We start from the raw sequence: 19,348 nt of genomic DNA, 5'->3' as shown, positions 1-19,348 counted from the left end.
GTATTTAAAAGCCAAGTAAAAAAGATTTTGTTGTGCAAAATTTTGCATAGTAAAATCTTTTTTATAAAGCTTCTAAACTCACTTCTCAAAGTTCACTGATACTACTTGATAAAATGCCAAATGCGGAGTCCACTCGTTAGGCACGTGCAGATTAGAAATCTTTTATATTAAGTAAATGTTGACAGCACAAGCCGATAACAAAACAGTGATTTTTTAATTTTTTTCACTTTTCATAAACTCCGCACTCCGTTATTATGTAATACTTTATTTATATATTTAATTATGGAAAAGGATTTGTTGATATTTATAATCAACAAAATTATTTTGCATTTTAGAGCAAGCGAGGTGCAATTTTACCAAAAAATCAATAAGAAACGTTGATTAAACTCTTTAAGATAAAGTTATAAATAATAGAGCTATTATATTATGTTTGAATATTGGTTGCTGAGCCTTATAGTTCCGATAAGCGGCCGATAGATGGCGATGGCGTCGCTTGAAAAATGATTAATTTGCTAATTTTCGATAAAAAATGCAATAAATCATGAATATAATGATGGAGCAATATGGAGTAATTAAAGAGCAATCATTTCATGCCGGATATAGTTGCAGAAAACTATTGAAAATATGTTTTTGAGTAAAAATGATAAATTTTACGTTTTTTGTAAATATTTCAAAAACTATTAATTTTAAAAGGGAAGCATTTGTGGATTCTGACGGAGCAATTAAAGAGCAATCGTTTGAGCTATTAATTATTAAAAAATATGCACTTCCAGCGCCAACTTATTTCCGGTGAATACCGGCTCGAGAATTTCTCAGATTGATAACTTTGAAGCTGGAGTTTCATATTGTCACCGCGCGAGGTCTCCAATATCAATTCAGAGTTTGATCGTCAGTCGTCACTCCTGCCGACCCTTAACCCGTTTATTCGAAAATGCTATAAAAAGAAACGAGATATATGTATAAAATAATAAAAATTTTGTGCTAACTCGTTAGGCCTGTTTATTTTTGAGGAAAAGAAATTGAAGAGATATAATGATGGTTCCTTTGCAGATCATTACACGAATGAGTAAAATTGGTATGATATCAGTATATTCAACGATTTTCGTTTATGCTAAAATTGATTTTGTTGTATTACAAAAGATAATTTTTCAACAAAATAATTTTTTTTATTTTTTATTATGTTTCCAAAAGTATTGCGTTTTATGATATGGTAAGTTATACATAGTATTTGTAAAAAAAACTATGTTTAGTTATCAAGCTATATTTAAAAAACGCTATGTTGAGGTTATATATAGGAATTGTGGTAGCTTTCTAATTTATTTCTGATAAATATGCATTTTATTTTTGTGTCTCTTTTTGCGCAGATGGATTACCTATGAAAAAAAATTTTTATTATCTTTATTATATTTTTGTTTTATTTATTTCTTTAATATTATCAATAATTGCATTATATGCTATTCTTGCGACAATATAATAGAGAAAATTTTTTTGTAATTGTGCAGTTAAATATAATATTAATGTCACATTTTAACGTTTTAATCATTAATTTTGGTTAATTTTTGATATGATATATTTTGATTAAAATTTGAACTATCAATTTTGATTTATTAAAAAATTTTATATATTCTATATAAAATTAATTTTTTTTTATGCTGTGTAAAACATTTCTATTAAAATTCTGTATCATATAATACAAGATTTAAGTTATTTTAATCTTATTAATAGTTATTTTATATAGAATTGTAATTATATCTATATGGTATGCTATTTAACTTTTAGATAACTTCTTGATTGTTAAAGCGAAACAGAGAATATTGATATATCAAATATTAATAATTAAATTAAAATATTATTATTGATAGATTATGTATATGATAAAAATAAAAGAACTTTTTAAATAGACATATGTTTTGCTTTATCAATTTAAAAAATTTTATTGTGTTTTATTCTATTTTATTTAAAGTTTGATAAAATAATTGAAAAAATTGAATAATGTTTACATATATAAAATATATATTATGATATGATATATTGATGAATATTCTGTAAACAAATAAATTTGTTAATATATTGCTAAATATCAGACCAGATTTTAATTTCTTATATAAAATTAAAAATTTATTATTAATTTTATGAACAACAGTTAGAATTGGATACTTTTTGTCTCATACGTTTACCAAATTTATTTTTTATGAAAGAATTTTTATTTTTATTTTTTTTTTTTTTATGTTGATATGCTAGCTTAAATTATTCACATGTTACTTTCTATGATTACCATATAGGCAGAAATTATCAGAGAGACAGACAAATTATATACTTAACAAAATCTATATAAAAATTTTTATTTTTATTAAATTGTATCTTATTACTTTATATGATATGTAAATAATCTTAAAAATTATGAATATTTCAGCTCCAAAATTTGGTAGATTTACTTTAAATGGTATAAATGTATGTTTGAGTCGTAGTAAATATTACTATGTAAATGAAGAAAAAGACAAAACCTGGACAGATATTATGGAAGCTGCAACTACTCATATGTTTTTTCTTGAAATTGGACGAGGATTTGGTCTTATTTTGTCTCAGTTATTTAGAGAACCAGCAACTATAAATTATCCATTTGAAAAAGGGCCTTTGAGTCCTAGATTTAGAGGCGAACATGCATTAAGAAGGTATATTTTCTGTGTATGTATGTATGTGCGTGTGCGTGTGTGTGTGTGTGTGTGTGTGTGTGTGTGTGTGTGTGTGTGTGTGTGTGTGTGTGTGTGTGTGTGTGTGTGTGTGTGTGTGTGTGTGTGTGTGTGTGTGTGTGTGTGTGTGCGCAGGGTATCCCACCAAAAGCGGCCACCTCCTTTTATCTTTTAAACTAAAAGAGATAGACCGTAACGAATATATATCAAATTAAATGGTTCAAACTGAACTGTATTGTGAGCATAATAGTTGCTTTCATTTTTATAAACGCTGTCCATTACTCACAATATTTTTTTCCCATAAATGTGTGTGATTGCAATGTCATCTCATAGATACATCGATTTTCCCATTATTTTCTTCTGCTTCTTAAAGCAATTTCTCTTTATTTAGCACTTGACTAATAGATCATGCACTAAAATACATAAAAATGGTGAAAGACAACACTTTGTAAAACTGAATGTATATCTATTGGATATCATGAATAATGGAGGGTTAAAGAGGCTATAAATATTTAATACATGTAATTGGCTTATGGTATTTTGTATTTCTTATGGTTTTACTATGAAGATATATTTTATTTATTTTATTTAGATATCCCTCTGGAGAAGAAAGATGTATTGCTTGTAAATTATGTGAAGCAATATGCCCTGCACAAGCTATTACAATTGAAGCAGAAGAAAGAGCAGATGGATCTCGACGCACTACAAGATATGACATTGATATGTCTAAATGTATTTATTGTGGGTTTTGTCAAGAAGCTTGTCCGGTAGATGCTATTGTAGAGGTATCCAAGTTTTTTTTGTTAATAAAAGATATAGGAAGAAAAGAAAAAATAATGAGAGAAATTTAGAATTATTATTTAACAATTATATTATTAAAAAATTGTGTTTTACAGGGTCCAAATTTTGAATTTTCAAGTGAAACTCATGAAGAAATGTTATATAACAAGGAAAAACTTTTAAATAATGGAGATAAATGGGAATCTGAAATTGCTAGTAATATCCATGCTGATCACTTATATCGTTAATAGTTGTGTTGTAATGTAGTAACGATTAATGACACAAGTAAACACGAATATAGAATAAATTAAAGGAAAATCTTATTTATATAGAGTTTTTATGTATAATAGCTAGAGATATTATATACAATATATATTAATTTAATTAAATTTAATAATAAAGATATAAAAAAAATAGTTATATTTTTGTTTTAATATTTTTATTAGATAAACAAAGTGGTTTTTAAATAATGTTAGAAACCAACTCATCTATAGAATATTTCGCAAGAAGATTGACAAAGTTTAAAACTGCATTTATACGTCTTCTTTAATAGTTTAATAATATCTTTAAAATTGACAAATTACAACTATTTATTTAAAAAATGGAATGACTATGATTGGCTAGTTTTAAAACTACGGATGTTATTAAAACCGATTAAGACGGGAGAGGTTCATTTGGATACGTTCAGGGGGTTGATTATGTATCTTAAAATGATATGAAAATTACAAAACGAGGAAATTCACTAGAGTATCTACGATTTCATTTATATATGTATATAAAAATTTTATTTTATGTATATGTTAATGTATCTTGTAATAAATCACAATAATAGCTATGAAAAACTATTATTATCTTAAATATTCTTTTTAAATTGACAATCTCTACAAAAAATTATTATAAAAAAATATATTGATTGAATTATTATATATTATTAATATAATAGTTTAATCAACATAATTCTTTTTAATATAATACATTTAAATATATTAAAATATATTTTTTGTAAAAGTTGTTAATTTAAAAAGAATACTTCAATAATAGCTTTTTCTAGCTACTATTATGATTTATTATAAGATACATTAATATAGAATACATAAAATAAAGTTTTTATACATGTATAATGTATGTGTAGTGTACAAAATTGCCAACATATTTTCAAAATTTGAACAATTCTCACACAAAATGTAATAATGTTTATATAACAAAACATAAAAACATTTTATTCAGATATCTGTGGAATTGAACTTGAGTCTACTACGTAATAGACTGAACATCTTGCACTTCACCATTACGTATTACATACATTTTCATGCTATCAATACTTATGTAGTACTTGTGTAGTACATATGTGCTTATGCAATATCGGTATAATCGAAGAAATATAATACTATAATTGTTAATCTATGAAACTGCGATTACGACTGTTAAAAATAGGGCTCGTGAAAACTGATTAATTCGATTAAACAGTTAAAAACGAATTTATTGGTTAAAATCAGTTATTAACTGGTAATCGGTTAGAGTGAATACTATTATTCGATTAATCATTTAATCGATTAGGTCAATTAATATATTTATTTTGTTTTCTCAACATTTTTCTTCTGGAATGATTAATTGTCACTTTTGTTATGTCTAACCGAATTAAACAAATAATTAAATAATGTCTTTGTACTTCACATGCAAATAATTCCAAAAGTGGACCTTTAACGGACTGTCGTGCAGAATTCTGAAACAAGTTTTACTAATTGCACTTTCTTTTGCCGTTAAAAAAGAACATATGAAAAATAAAAATGTTATTTGTTATATAAAAAAATATAAATTTTAAATAAGAAAAACGCTTTGTTGTATATATAGGGTGGAATATGTTAATTAATCTATTCAAATATCTAAAAAAAAACTGAGCCCGATAGACAAAAATGTTTCAGACAAAAGTTGAATGATTTCGAGGGGGCCACATGATGAAAATATGGACTTGACCTTGAGTGACTTTTTCAAGGTCAGATCAATGTGATCGATGTTTTCTTAAATAGAACACCACATTTTTTATTGCATATTTTTAAAGCTTATCTCGAGAGCTTTTCAAAACACTATAATATTTTTTTTTTTCATTAAGTACTTTTCAAGTTATTTCATATCTTAATCTGACATAAGAAATAAAATCTTTCGTAACCCAGACAGCACAAAACATCCTCAGGATCATCCTGAATATGTCCAGGACGGTTCAGGATATTTGAAGGATGTTTTAAGATATTATTGTAAATATATTTATAAAAATTTAATATGCATACATAATTATTTTTAGTTGTGTCGGCTATTTAATATAATTTAGAAATCTTAAGTATTATAATAAGTATTAATGTCCTATAAATGTCCACTGGATAACCCTTGGATGTCTGTAGGATATATCTGCCCTGTCTATTATATTGGATTCTTTTAGATTTCCAGAGGACATATACATGTGCAATTAATTGTTAACATTAATTTCGTTTAATATTAATAATTGAATTTGATGCGCACATTTTCATATATCCAAAATTATTATTTATTTAATATTTCATGAAAAATGTTACTGTTCGCAACATTCCAAAAACTTTACAAATAATAGTATTCAACCGCTAGTTCGTTTGTTTACCGCTATGCGACACGCGAACTCGTATTTGAGATTTGGTCATGAGAATTATATAAAGCTTGCAAAGAGCAACTGACGGGAAATTACAAATGTAATTATTTTCTATCAGTTCAATTTCTGATGCAATCCCAACATAGGGAATTCAGATATTGGATTGTTTAGAAAATATTACACAACTCAAACCTGGGAGCCAAACCTAAAATATTCATGTATAGCACGAAAGCCTCAAATATTAAAGAACGGTGAACTATTTTTAATATTAGATTTTTAATATTGGCAGTAAATAACAAAACATAATTTTAATTCATATTTAAATTTTAAAATTTGCTCCTTGCAACATACGAAAAATATCCCTAACATATCCTATAAAAATCCTTAGGATGTTCCACAGGATCTCCCTGGATTCTCCAGAGGTTAATATACGGCTATCATTTACTCTTCCTCAGGACATCCAGAGGAGATCTGAGGATTACAATGGGATATCCTGAGAATATCCTACATGTATGTCCTGGATGCCCTTTGGACATCCTAAGGACATCCTTGTGCTGTTTGGGATAATTCTGAGTAACTTTTTCTTTTAATTTAATCGTTGCTTGTTGATTATTAAAAAGTTATTAACAAAAAAAGTTTAAAATATACCAAACTGCATAGAAGATTATGGCCGAAACAATAAATGGTAGGTTATACTTATGTGTATACAATTATATAATATATAGTAAAAATCTCCCTCACATTAATGATTCGTTTCCGTTTATTCTTACGCAGTTTCAGATACAAATATCCGGCCAAAATTAAATTAAAAAATTGATAATACTGCCTCACGGTAGAATTCATTTTTCAATTTAAATCGCTTTTCACGATACGTTACGGCGATCGTAATTTGAAAGTCGTATTCAATCGTTTACGTTAACGTCACGTTACATTATATCCCGTCCCGTCCCGTTACATAAAGTTCATTGTAATCCCGGCTTAAGTCCCGTGATAAATGGTGGGGGCTTCCATTTCTCACTAATTGGCAGCTCTGCCCTACGGGGCTGCGTTCGGAAACATCACTCGTATGCACACGAACGTATGTTCTATCTTTGTTATTTATTAAAAGTTGAACAAAGATAGAACGACACTCGTGTGATGATGTTTCCGAACACAGCCTAGCAGTGATAAAAGCTCGTGGGAAAAATCTCGCACATGCGCAATAACGCAAACGTCAATTGGCCTCAATAGCGTATAGTGTACGTTGTAAAAAGGGTATCGTTACGCCCCATTACGGGAAAGGTATAGGAAATGTTGCAAGAAATAATATATAATTTAATTTTTAAAATTTATTTTGTTGATACCTAAAGAGATAATAGGTATTTAATATATCAAATATTAACGAAAACAATAGAAAATTTATATAGACTTTAAAAAGTGTTCTATATTACACCTAAGCACGAGTCTGTCGAGATGGGTTAACGTAAGGCAGTGACGTCATTCACGCATGCGCAGAAGGTTCTGCCTGTGAGATATTTCCCATGAGCTACGGACTGCGTTCCGTTTCATGCATGATGCGCATGATGCATTACTTATCCTTGTTGTTCACCGAATGTTAAACAAGGATAAGTAATGAATCATGCGCATCATGCATGAAATGGAACGCAGTTTTCATCACTGCCCTACAGGTTACAGGTTGCCCTATAAAAATAGAGAGCTACTCTTTTCTCACTAACCGAGGTATAGTAAGAGAAAGAGCGTCGTTCAGACGTAACACATATCAAGAATATGACTGGATTATTTGCATTTTGCATAGTCTTTTTAATCTTTTATTGTTTTTTTACCCGGTAAGTATTAAAATTCAAATAAAAATAATATCAGCATAAAATGGTTATATTACATAATTGTTATGATTATTTTTAATAGGATAGTACCAAGATTATTAGCATGGATAGTGAAACGTTGTTATAAAATTCATTTGCGAGTGGGTCATATTTCTTTACCTTATTTTAGACTTCGTGATGTAAATATAACTAAAAATGGTTTTACACTGGTGAGTTTTTCAAGTTACATTTTATGCAAATATTAAAATGCAATATAACAATATTTAATTTTAGCAAGTTGAAGAAATACGCATACGCAGCAGTTTCTTTAGCAGTGATGTAGCAAAATTATTAGCTGTTGTTATGAAAGATGTTAGAATAAATAAGGATGTTCCAATTCACCCAACTTGTAAGATAAAACAATCTGATGAATTATTAGATTTTAGAAATAAGAAGATACCTCCAATAATAATAAAATCTGTGCAGGTATAAGATATTTATACAAAAAGTTTTATTTTTCCACATTATAGGACTACACTTGTTATACGGAGAACATACTCATTTTTAATTTTTATATTTTAGTTTATGGCTGTACATGTAGAAAACATAAGTTTACTTGTTCTTGGTAATGGTTGGTTGGCTAATGGAAATGCAGAAAGCTTAAGCTTAGATGCCAGTATTGTACATGGTGCATGCACACTTTTAGCATCTGCCACCATTGTTGGTGGAACTATGAAATTACTGCAACATGCTTCCGATGCATGTCTCTCACAAGTAACATTTGCTGGAACAGTTGAAGCCACTTTTAAGGCTCAAGGAGAACTTTCAGTTGAGGTAGAGTATTAAAAATTTGTTGCCTCAATACTTAAATCTATATGAAAAGAATAGTCTTTTGATAATAAATATTGCTACTATTATATAGACACAATATCTATTTTATACCTAAAAATAATATATACAATGATTTTTAATAAGCAAATATCTGATCACCATCTGTTTCCAAAAGAAATTATATAGGGTCTGATTTATAGACATTATGTATTGGAATAGTTCAAACTGAAGGATCTGGTGGTGCAGGTCTCCTTCAGTTCTTAAGAGATAGAAGAACATTAAATACTACAACTTATACTTGCAGCAATGTACATTATAATTCCTCTAATGACTTAATAACTAGATTAGCACCTATTTTGCCCAAAGTAAGTCTTTATTATAGATAAAAAATAATAGATATTAATATAATCACTCTTATTGTAATCATATGTATTGCTAGAGTGACATCAATAATACTTTTAGGACTTTACATTGAAAATCGGCAATTCATTGATAATAGCTGGTAGGGAAGATAGTAATATGATAGGTTTAGAAGGTACCTTAAGAAGTCTTCAAGTTCATGCAAAGTTTCAAGCTAACAGAACACGATTAAATTTCACTGTAAACTTAGATGGTCTGTGCATACGTGGAAAACTGCCCATTTTAACCTTACATTCAATGTCAATTGATACAAAGGTAAAAGTTAAAAATATATTAATGAAAATAAATTAAACAAGAATGTGTAATTAAGTCACACTTGTTTAATTTTATATATAGCTAGAGGAGAATATTTTATTTATTGCGATACAGCTGAATACTCTTTCAATAATGTATGATCATAAAGACTGGGTATTATTGCTGTATAATAATGAAAGTGGCATTTCAAAGCCTGTTAGCAATATATCACTGAAAAACAGGTTACCAAATTTTGAAATAACATTAAATACTGAGCTGTATGATTCTTCATTGAATATAAAATTGCCAGATGTACAACAAGCAGCTTGCAGTGTCACACACATGAAATTTTCATTGAATTTATCTGCAGGTGCACTATGCTTACTTTTTATTAAATTATGAATTGAAATATTAATTTCTTCTATGTATGATATTATATATATTCTATGTCTTCGACACAGACAAAACCGAAAATTTAAATACAGAATTAGTCTTGGAGTCCTTATATTGTACTTTAAATGGTGCCAATGGCAATATCTCTGAAATGTCTCATCAATGGGGGAGCCCACTCTCTATAGGGGTATTGCTAGCAACAACCCGTAATAATGCTATGGGAATTGCAGTTGATGCTCTTATAGCAGAATGGAGTTTGGAGCTTGCAAAATTTCTTGAACAAGCTTATAAGTAATAGTAAAATTAGATATACAATATTAATACTTAAAAAGGAACATATGACATACAGATAAAAATAATCATAAAAATTATTATAGATGCTACAAAAAGTATCAACAACCAGTGACAAAAAGAAAAGTTATAGTATCATGTAATCCTATCCAATTGAATCTCAAAATAACAAATTGTAATTTATTCTTTATCGCAGAAAACAAATGTAAGTATATAATAATATATATACGTTTATAATACTGTTTAAAAATTTGTCATACATTACATACATTTGTTTTAGTGTCTATAATGACGCGTTTAGATATAGCTACTTTGGAACAAAACACAAAGCGATTTGTAGGTGTGGCGGAAGGCATGAGCGCAATAACTCTCAATAAGGATGAACCGATTATGTGTCAACATGCGCAAACTTTAACTCATCCGTTTTTAGCAATACGAAAGTGCAAAGCTGCGATTAATTCTGATGCTATAAATATCAGTCTTGATGGCACTAATCTAGTATGGAGTCCTAATTTACATCTTCGTTTATTGCAAGTTTGGATGGAATCTAAAGATTTCAGATCTATTGTCATGAAAGAAATTAGTGCAACTCGTATCGAAGGTAATAATAAGCCATTACAGCACAATAAATCGTCAAGTTTGATACTGGGGTATTTGACGCCAGATCGGTTTAAGAAATTCATGTAACCCTTGCTGGTTCATTGATTGAATCTTTAAATTTCTTAACCGACGGCCAAGGATATCCTAAATATGTTCAATTAGGAAAAAAAACCTAATATTTTAAACGTAAATGTAATTTGTTTCTTTTTCTAGAAACATTTACCAAACCTAATTATTAATTACTAATTAATTATGGTCAGCATCCTGTATTTAGGTATAAAACAATTATTTTTGCTTCACTTTTAGAGGTGCATAGAAAGAAACGTGTTTTGGATTTACTAGCCACGGGTGGGATTACTATTTCTATAGATATTTCCACTAAACATTTCTTGATACTGACCTCTGATCAATTACGCTGGTCGCAAGGCGAATGGACACTCACCTACATTCGAGTTACCTTAGATATTGCTGATGTAATTATGATTGAGGGTTTCGAGTTAGTCAAAGTACTCAATAATACTGAAGTGCGAGTAGAAAGGCAAAGCAATGAAGGTTTTGTATTGGATTGGAATGAGTGCTGGGCATTAAACATCGATTCTATTAAAATCTGTTTTCCGTATGAACATCAATTTACAAACGCGATACAGAATGAGTTATTCAGTATCAGAAAATGGTTAAAAGAGATTCATTCCTCGAACATGCTTAAACAGGAATCTCTGCCCTGTGATTTGATCATCAAGATCAAAGAATGGACATTCGAGGTCAGTGATGATCCATTTGAAGTACGTTTGCGTGACAATTACGAACTATTAGAAGATGAATATAAGGAAAGTTTGAAACGGCAAGCGATGTTGGATGCCAAGGTGCAGGAACTCTGCCGTGCGCATTTATTGCTCCCACAAGGAAAAGTCGAAGAATTATATGCCAGTTTAAATAAGAAAAATGCAGAAATCTATGTACAGAGATGGAAGCAAATGCAACGAACAGGTCCCGCGAGGACTCGATTGTTTGCATGGACCATGTTGGATCTAGAGATATTAGCCTTAGCTGACCCCTCCATAAACGGTATAGAGAGACAAGTGAGAGCTCTTAAAGAGATGGATTCGGAAACTCCTTGGCCTGAAGATGGTTTAGAATTCAGCACATTATGGATCCGAGGAATCAGCCTAAAATGCGCCGAGTGGAAACTTCAACTTCGCGATTTCCCGCAGCCGCTGCTTTTAGTGGAAAGTCTAAATATATGGGGTAGGTTAGCCGGGGCAGAAGCTCTCGCGCCATTGAGGGCTAAGAGAACCGTGAGAATTGAGATTGGTGCACCCTGGGAGGATATAGTGGTAGAAAGAGGAATGACATCTTTGAAGTATTATCACGATCTTAATTGGGACATCGACAAATTCAGATATGCGTTTGGACCATGCTGGGAACCAGTAATAGCTCAGTGTAACCTCAGCTTTGAGAAGATTCTTCACCCATCGAGAGATCCAAGCCCACCGTTGCCATTCTGGGATAAAATGCGACTAGCCCTTCACGGTAGATTGACACTTTGTGTGAAACAGTTGACGGTATTGCTCCACGGTTCTCTAGATCCATACAACACTACAGAAGAGATGGAACTCACATGGACTGGACTGGCGCTCGATTGGACACAAGGGAAAATTATCATCAAAGGAGATCTTGACGTGTACGTGCGTACAGCTAGCAAATATGATGATTGCCGATTATTACACCTGCCTAATGTCAGATTAAGTATCAAATTAGCATGGGTATGCTTAGGCGATCCGCGTGATCATCACGCTGCTATACCTTGCGCCCCAGATCGATTACCCGAGTATTCAAGCAATCAAGAACATGACTCGTTCAGAGCGTTTCGCTCTCAAAATCTTAATGTTAGTCTCTCTCTCGAGACTAAGCCAACTGGATCACCTACGCTGGCTAGCGCGCCAACAGCATTACTCTATGGTAGTACGTTGAGATGGTTCGAGAATCTCAAATTAATATTATCAGGCGCAACAAGACCTACGAGAAAAGGTCCTTTATTCAAGAACATTAGGCCTAGAAAGAAACAACTCAGCAGGCACTATAGGAAAATCCGGCTGACCTTAGCTTTTCATCGTTTTCATGTCAATTATTGGATGTCATTCGCCATGCAACGCGGCTTCGAGGTGACCGGTGGTAGAGTAGCCTGTAGTTCGGAGCATAATCTAGCACTACATCCAATTGATGACGGATTAATCCATCGGCCACGGGCAGAATGGTCTGTCGTGTACATGAATTGTGAATTGAGCGATGCCGAGATTTGGCTGAAAAGCGCACTACAAGAAGATGAAGTAGAGAGCGCGTCGTTGCGTCAACCGGTTGAGAAATGTTACTGCTTGAGTGTAGCACGTGTTAGCTATGGGAGAGAGGCAATGGTCACCGGTGTAAGCGGGGACACACCGATTCATCGACTGGTCGTGCACGATCTACGAGGCGCCTGGACAAAGACTAATCGCGATGTTGCGTTTGCACTCTTTGACTCTTTTATCAAGACTCAGCAGCTCAAGAAGAATTTGTCAACCGCGGCACTAAAAGGTTTCCACAGGGATAACAGTTCAACACCACATAAGAACCGTGCCACTAGACCGACCGTAGTCGACCAACAAAGCGCGCCCACACAAGTAACACCGTCCTCTTCAGTGAAGCCGCAGCAAGGTGAGGTGGTGGGAATGCTGCAGAGGTTGATAGCGGAAGCTGTAAACAAACCTGTGGCTTTTAGTGACGATCTATCAGTGCAGACTAGGGGACAACAACTACGCGGATTAGCGGCGTGCCATCAAGATGATGTCTTACATAAAAACTGGCTAAGTATATATTTCTTGCCTCATTTTTATTCGTAAACATTACAAATAATGTTTTGTGTCAAATGAAGAATTGTATTTTTATTTTACCAATGTAAAAAATGAGAACTTAAACAAAATTTTTCCTAGTTGCTTTGGTGAATAGCCAAGTGCTATTGAAAGGCATCGAGACTCGCGGTTACGTTATTCTATCGGCTGCTAAAGCAGAGATACTGCAGAGAGTCCATCACCCGGTTTGGAAGGAGCGATCTCTTGTTCCGAAAACAACCTGGGTCGGCTCGTTGGAATGCATGCAATACTATGCTACTGTATGCGCGAACATCGACGATAATATCGACGATAATATTATGTGGCTGACATTGGATAATATACAGGTATATCTGAAAATGTGTGAAATATATGTAGCAAAAATTAGCATGCATCAATATTTTAGGAGAAAGATTCCACCATCATAGTTGGTCTGCCAGATGTCCCAGCTCTGGTGGGATCTGGTCAGAGCGTTGGTGGAGTGGTTAGTCAAACAGTAGGAGGCGGTGGCGGTCCTCAGCATCAGTTACAACGCATAGTGTCTCGATGTAAATGCGAGTTCTTTTATGTCGGTTATGGTCAAACATTGGACGTGAGTTCTGTGGATCAAATACCACCTCCACCAAGAGAAGAAGTTAGTCCATGGGAAAGAAAAGATTTGACCGCAGCTGATGCGTTTACATTGATGCATCATGATCTGGATGTATGCACCAATTCGTTACAATATGCAATGATTTTGGACATAGTTAATAACTTATTGCTGTATGTGGAGCCGAGGCGAAAGGAAGCTTCGGAGAGATTGCAGAGGATGAGATTTCAATTACAATTACATTCTGTTGAAGACCAGAAAAGACCGATACAGCAGTTGCAGAATACAGTGCGCGGTTTAGTGGCGAAATTGAGGCGCTTGGAACGCGAGACATATTTAGTACAGAAGGCACTGGCCGAAGAGTCGAGTCCAGAGTTATTGACGGAAATGGAACGTTTAGAAACAAATGTCTTTGAATGCAAAGAACAACTTAGTGCCAAGGCGGAAGAATTGGACGTCATGTTGAATTGTTATAAAGAGACCACTGCACCGGCTGCGGCGTCGGCTACGCTAAAGGACAAACCGGCTGCAGTGGCTAGAGTGGCTGAGATTTGCTTTAAACATGCACAATGGAGGTTGACGGACGCAGACGGTCAGCTAGGCATAGCCGATCTTATTTTAACTAATTTCCTTTATACAAAAACCAGCAAAACTGATGATTCGGTAGAACATTTGTTGGAACTGGGATACGTCCGGATGACAAATCTATTACCAAATCAAACCTATACAGAAGTACTTGTACCCACAGAGTTACAAAGCAATATGCCTGTAGATCGGCAAAGGGCTCTTCGAGTCTTCTGCAGAGAAAAAGCGCCAGTAGCGGGGATATCTGTGAAAGAGCATTTTGAGATCAATGTGGTACCTCTTACAATAGGTAAATTAAAATATAACTCTAGTTCTCTAGTACTATAATAACTATAGTATATAATATACAGTTTTATTTTAATACATCATATTATGTATCACTTTTTAGTTCTCGTCTTTTTGTTTTGATTGATTGCTACTTTTTTGTCCCCGTTTTTTTTTACTCCGTTTGATTGCGATTTTGTTTTCTTTTTATTCTGTTTACTTCAATATTGGATTTATCTTATATGTAATTTAATTCTCTGCTCAGCTGAAGTGGACAGAATTTGCTTTCTTCATTTTACTTTTGATTTTTGATACATTTTGCATTACCATCTTCACTTGGATTCTTATTTTTCACATATTGTTTTTTGTGCATGAAAGTTAATTTAAAAGTCGAAATATTTCTGACAGAATTGCATATTCAACCGTTTGGACATGCAATATATCACTACCTTATCATTTTTGTATCTAGATTTAGACATATCTTGTTTATATAGATCTTTTTCAATTTTGTAAATTATAAATCATTATTTAGCTCTTATAATTTATGAAATTATCGTTTTGCTTTTTTTAGGTCTGACAAAAAAATTCTTTAATACTATGCTCAAGTTTTGTTTTCCTGAGAGAGATCCGGAAGGCATAGAGGAAGCACCAGCGCCACAACGTGACTCTTCCTTTTATGTACCTATCGAGAGGAGAGACGACGTGGAGAAGATGAAAGAGAGGGCAGATAAAAACAAATTATTTATATATATTAAAATACCAGAAGTACCTGTACGCGTATCATATAAGGTAATGATCTGTAATAAATTAAAAAAGAAAATGTTTTTTGTTGCTCTCATTTGCTTTCATGAAAATTATTTGTTAAACTTATTTAATTTATTCTTGCAGGGAAACAAAGAAAAAAATCTTGAGGATGTGCGTGATTTTGCGCTAGTTATACCAACTTTGGAGTATCATAATGTGACATGGACATGGCTAGATCTGTTGCTCGCTATGAAGAGCGATTCTAGGCGTGTAATACTGAGTCAAGCCATCAAACAAAAATTGCAGATAAAACCGAGAGGGCCACCCGAGGAATCCGTGCCGCAGGAAAAGGATAAAGCTCGTCTTTTATTAGGTACCAGACATCTTCCTGGAGACGCGAGAAAAAAAAATGTATTTAAATTTAAGTAATTTGTACATGCTATAGTTTATATGTAGTAATTTATTTATTAATGGCATTGTTAGAAATGTTATGTACACAAGCTTATATTTGTTTCTTATACAAAAAAATAAATTGCATAAAAGAAAAATAATTTCTAACATATACAGGGTGTCCCACCAAAAGTGGCCATCCCCTTTTATCTTTTAAATTAAAAGAGATAAATTATAAATATCAAATTAAATGGTTCAAATCGAACTCTATTTTGAGCACAGTAATTGCTTACATAGGCTATCTGTGTTAACGAACGGAGAGGTATGTATCATTTTTTTATAACGATGTTGATATTTCGACACAATAAAAGTTTTAGCGCTTTGCGTTTGAAACGAATACAATGATGTATGATTTAATGTAAATATTTTACGTATACGAGTTTTATCGGCTTAAAATATCGCGGGCGATATCTATCTTTTCATTTTCGGCCCTGCGATACGCCCAAGTGTAGCAGCTCTAAAAATAGGTGGTTTCTATGAATTTTTTTTAGAAAATTATTGATGATATCCGAAAAAACTTTTTTGGGATATGAAGAGGTATTTTCAGAATACAAAAAATTTTGATTTAAAAATTTTTTTTATGTATTTAATAAAGCATATAATATTGTATAAAACGGAAACTTTAATCCTTCGTAACTTTTAAATGGATCATATATGAGGTTGCTCTCTTTCTGTATAATTACCTCTTTTTTTTTATGGAGAAATTCATATTATCGCATTTAATACTTGTTCTTATCGTATAATCTGATTGTTAATAACTTTTTAATAAATAACGAACGACGGCTAGAACCTATTCAGGATCATGACCTTGATAACATATATCAAGATCAAGATTATTGGAGGTGGGTGTCCTATTCTGTAGTTTTACTTCATAAAATATGCTTTCCTCTTTCTCAAAAAGGTACTGCTAAATTTTTTTTTTTTTTTTATTTTATGGACCGTACAAGCTTCTTTGGATTTTTCTAAGCTACGACGCTCCGTTTTCAGTAGCCGTTTTTCATTATAGCAATCGGCAAATAATTTGCATCATTCTCTGATCACGATGACCATATTGTGTATGTTTTTCTATTATATTTAGTATGGGGTGATAGCCTTTACAAAAGGAATCGATTTTTCTAATACCACAAGAGCACATGACAGCGATTTTAAATCCTAATCCACGATTTCCCGTTTCATTCAAACATACCTCTCTTATACTACCACCGCTTGCTGTTTCAAACTCTGATGCATTTCACTAAATAGGCTGTAACTTTATTATTTTTGCGAATTCGATTTTAATACTGTAGGAGAATATTTTTGAAATGTACTTTTGATTTACACAACAAAAAAAATCAATTTTTTTTATCTGTTACGCTAGAATCTACTCTTAAAATGAAGCATTCTACAATTCTATTTTCTCTACACTATAATTACAATAATAAGAAAGTTATGACACCTATAGAAAATTTTTGGAAAAATGTGTAAAAATAAGTGTCAGCAATTTTTTTTTCTTTTTTGTCATTTCACAGCTATTTTTTACTATCTTCATTGTTGAAAATATCTCATTATGGTAATTGTATTACTGAAAAAAGCGGAACAATAACAATTCAAAATTAATTTAAAGTTGCTTGTGAAAAAATTTTTCTCCATAACATTGAGAATAAAGGATTATATTTGTTATAGAATCTATTTTTATCGAAATCAAGTAATTTCACTTTTTTATACACATATGTGTGCACAAGTTTTTAACTAGTACAAAATTATAAAGAATTATATTGTTTATGAACAATATAATCACAAGATATCTCTCTTGAGATATCTCTCTCTATTCTTTCTCCTCTCTTTACATATGTGTGCGTCGCTCGCATGTATGCGTACTAAAAAACTTTTTTGTCTATTGATGTACAGTTGACTCTTTCAACTAATAGTTCTCCTGATTCGTTGTTCAAGTTCATAGATTTGTTCAAATATTTACAAAACATGTATAAAGTTATAGAGTTATTAAAGGTACTTCTATATTTTTCCTTGCATGTCTCCACGTATTCAAATCTGCCAGAATTCGCCTGCCATATGCTGTATGAAGTTCACGAAAAGTTATTTTAGTTCTGGGTATATTCTCTGTTCTACCAGGCGCCGATCTGACACTCTGGGAACGATGATGACAGTCTGATTTATTGAATGGATTATGTCGCTGTCTTGGTGGAGCTTTAGGAGATTGTTGCATCGGTATGGATGCTGTTTCCTCTTCTACAGCATCCAACTGACGTTGTAATTCTGTCACCATAAGTTTCATATAATCATAACTGGCGCAAGCTAATGCCTTCATCCATTGCTCCATAGATTCCTAAATATTGTTATTTTTATTAAAGATAAAGCATGAAAAATAAATATAAATATATTATCAACATGTATTCACCTGAGATTCTGCTGCTAGAACATAGCTTCTATTGTTTAGACCATGAAAAACTATTTTGAAGCCAAATTGCTCTTCATCTTCTGCTAATTCAATTGTACAACCTTCAAGTACAATCATGCCCATTGGTTCTTTGTCACCACGTCGATCAAAGTAGAACAATATGTTTCCTTTGAGAATGAACCACCGTCTTTGATATCCGCGATTCATTTCACCACGTTTATTCAACCAGCCTTCACGGTCTATTGGTGTTGCAGAAGTAGCAAATGCTACCATATTTTTCTCATTGATTTTCATGTTTAGCAATGAATTTTCGTTCAATTTCTAGTAAATTCGCAGTACAATCTCACAGTAAGAATGAGGTGAAGTTGTAATCGATGAATGTCAAACTGTATTGTAAATACACACAGCTGAAGATAAATTTTTCAGATATTGTCACACGTATAAGATGCACACTTTTTCTTCTTCTTCAACACAGTAGAGTCCTACATAATCAGAGAAGCGACAATGGCGTTCCGCTTGCCGATTGGCTGATCGCTACGAGCCCGTTCCACTTAACGATCACAACGCTCACAGTATCATTTCATCTTTGTTGGTCACCAAAAGTTAAACAAAGACAGATAATACTCGCGAGCGTTGCGGTCGTTACGTGGAACGTGCCCTATGTTGGCGGTTAACTTGCACATAGTGAATCCTACGTGCAAACTAATCGCAACCGGCGTACCGTAAGTGAGAAAAAAGTATATTTGTAATGTTATTTAAAAAAAAAACATTTTAAATATCTTCTAAGACATTTTAAATT

The 19,348-nt window shown here is 32.2% G+C and overlaps 3 protein-coding genes across 3 annotated transcripts; 2 read left to right on the top strand and 1 right to left on the bottom strand.

The window, feature by feature from the left end:
• Positions 1-887: 887 nt before the first annotated feature.
• Nd-23 (NADH dehydrogenase (ubiquinone) 23 kDa subunit) lies at positions 888-3,884 on the top strand. The gene is made up of 4 exons (XM_070307043.1): positions 888-1,075; positions 2,414-2,672; positions 3,283-3,475; positions 3,587-3,884. The coding sequence occupies exons 1-4, from the start codon at positions 1,033-1,035 to the stop codon at positions 3,716-3,718; spliced, it is 627 nt and encodes a 208-aa protein (XP_070163144.1). The 5' UTR covers positions 888-1,032; the 3' UTR covers positions 3,719-3,884.
• Positions 3,885-7,684: 3,800 nt separating this feature from the next.
• Hob (bridge-like lipid transfer protein family member hobbit) lies at positions 7,685-16,450 on the top strand. The gene is made up of 15 exons (XM_070306691.1): positions 7,685-7,913; positions 7,993-8,119; positions 8,184-8,375; positions 8,472-8,723; positions 8,921-9,085; positions 9,183-9,395; positions 9,477-9,744; positions 9,836-10,058; positions 10,145-10,263; positions 10,339-10,659; positions 10,965-13,502; positions 13,625-13,869; positions 13,929-14,985; positions 15,532-15,749; positions 15,849-16,450. The coding sequence occupies exons 1-15, from the start codon at positions 7,855-7,857 to the stop codon at positions 16,131-16,133; spliced, it is 6,282 nt and encodes a 2,093-aa protein (XP_070162792.1). The 5' UTR covers positions 7,685-7,854; the 3' UTR covers positions 16,134-16,450.
• A 1,415-nt stretch (positions 16,451-17,865) lies between these two features.
• On the bottom strand, positions 17,866-19,031 carry LOC138939130 (sesquipedalian-1). Its single transcript, XM_070306692.1, has 2 exons — positions 18,550-19,031; positions 17,866-18,477 (listed from the first exon to the last, which is right to left on the bottom strand). The coding sequence occupies exons 1-2, from the start codon at positions 18,841-18,843 to the stop codon at positions 18,124-18,126; spliced, it is 648 nt and encodes a 215-aa protein (XP_070162793.1). The 5' UTR covers positions 18,844-19,031; the 3' UTR covers positions 17,866-18,123.
• Between the last annotated feature and the right edge of the window lie 317 nt (positions 19,032-19,348).

The sequence above is a fragment of the Polyergus mexicanus genome, unplaced genomic scaffold, assembly GCF_030449975.1.
Source record: "Polyergus mexicanus isolate NDT 795.1 unplaced genomic scaffold, iyPolMexi1.0 SCAF_14, whole genome shotgun sequence".
NCBI lineage: Eukaryota > Metazoa > Arthropoda > Insecta > Hymenoptera > Formicidae > Polyergus > Polyergus mexicanus.
Note: the sequence above shows the minus strand (reverse complement) of the source record. Positions and strands in the feature narration are given on the sequence as shown.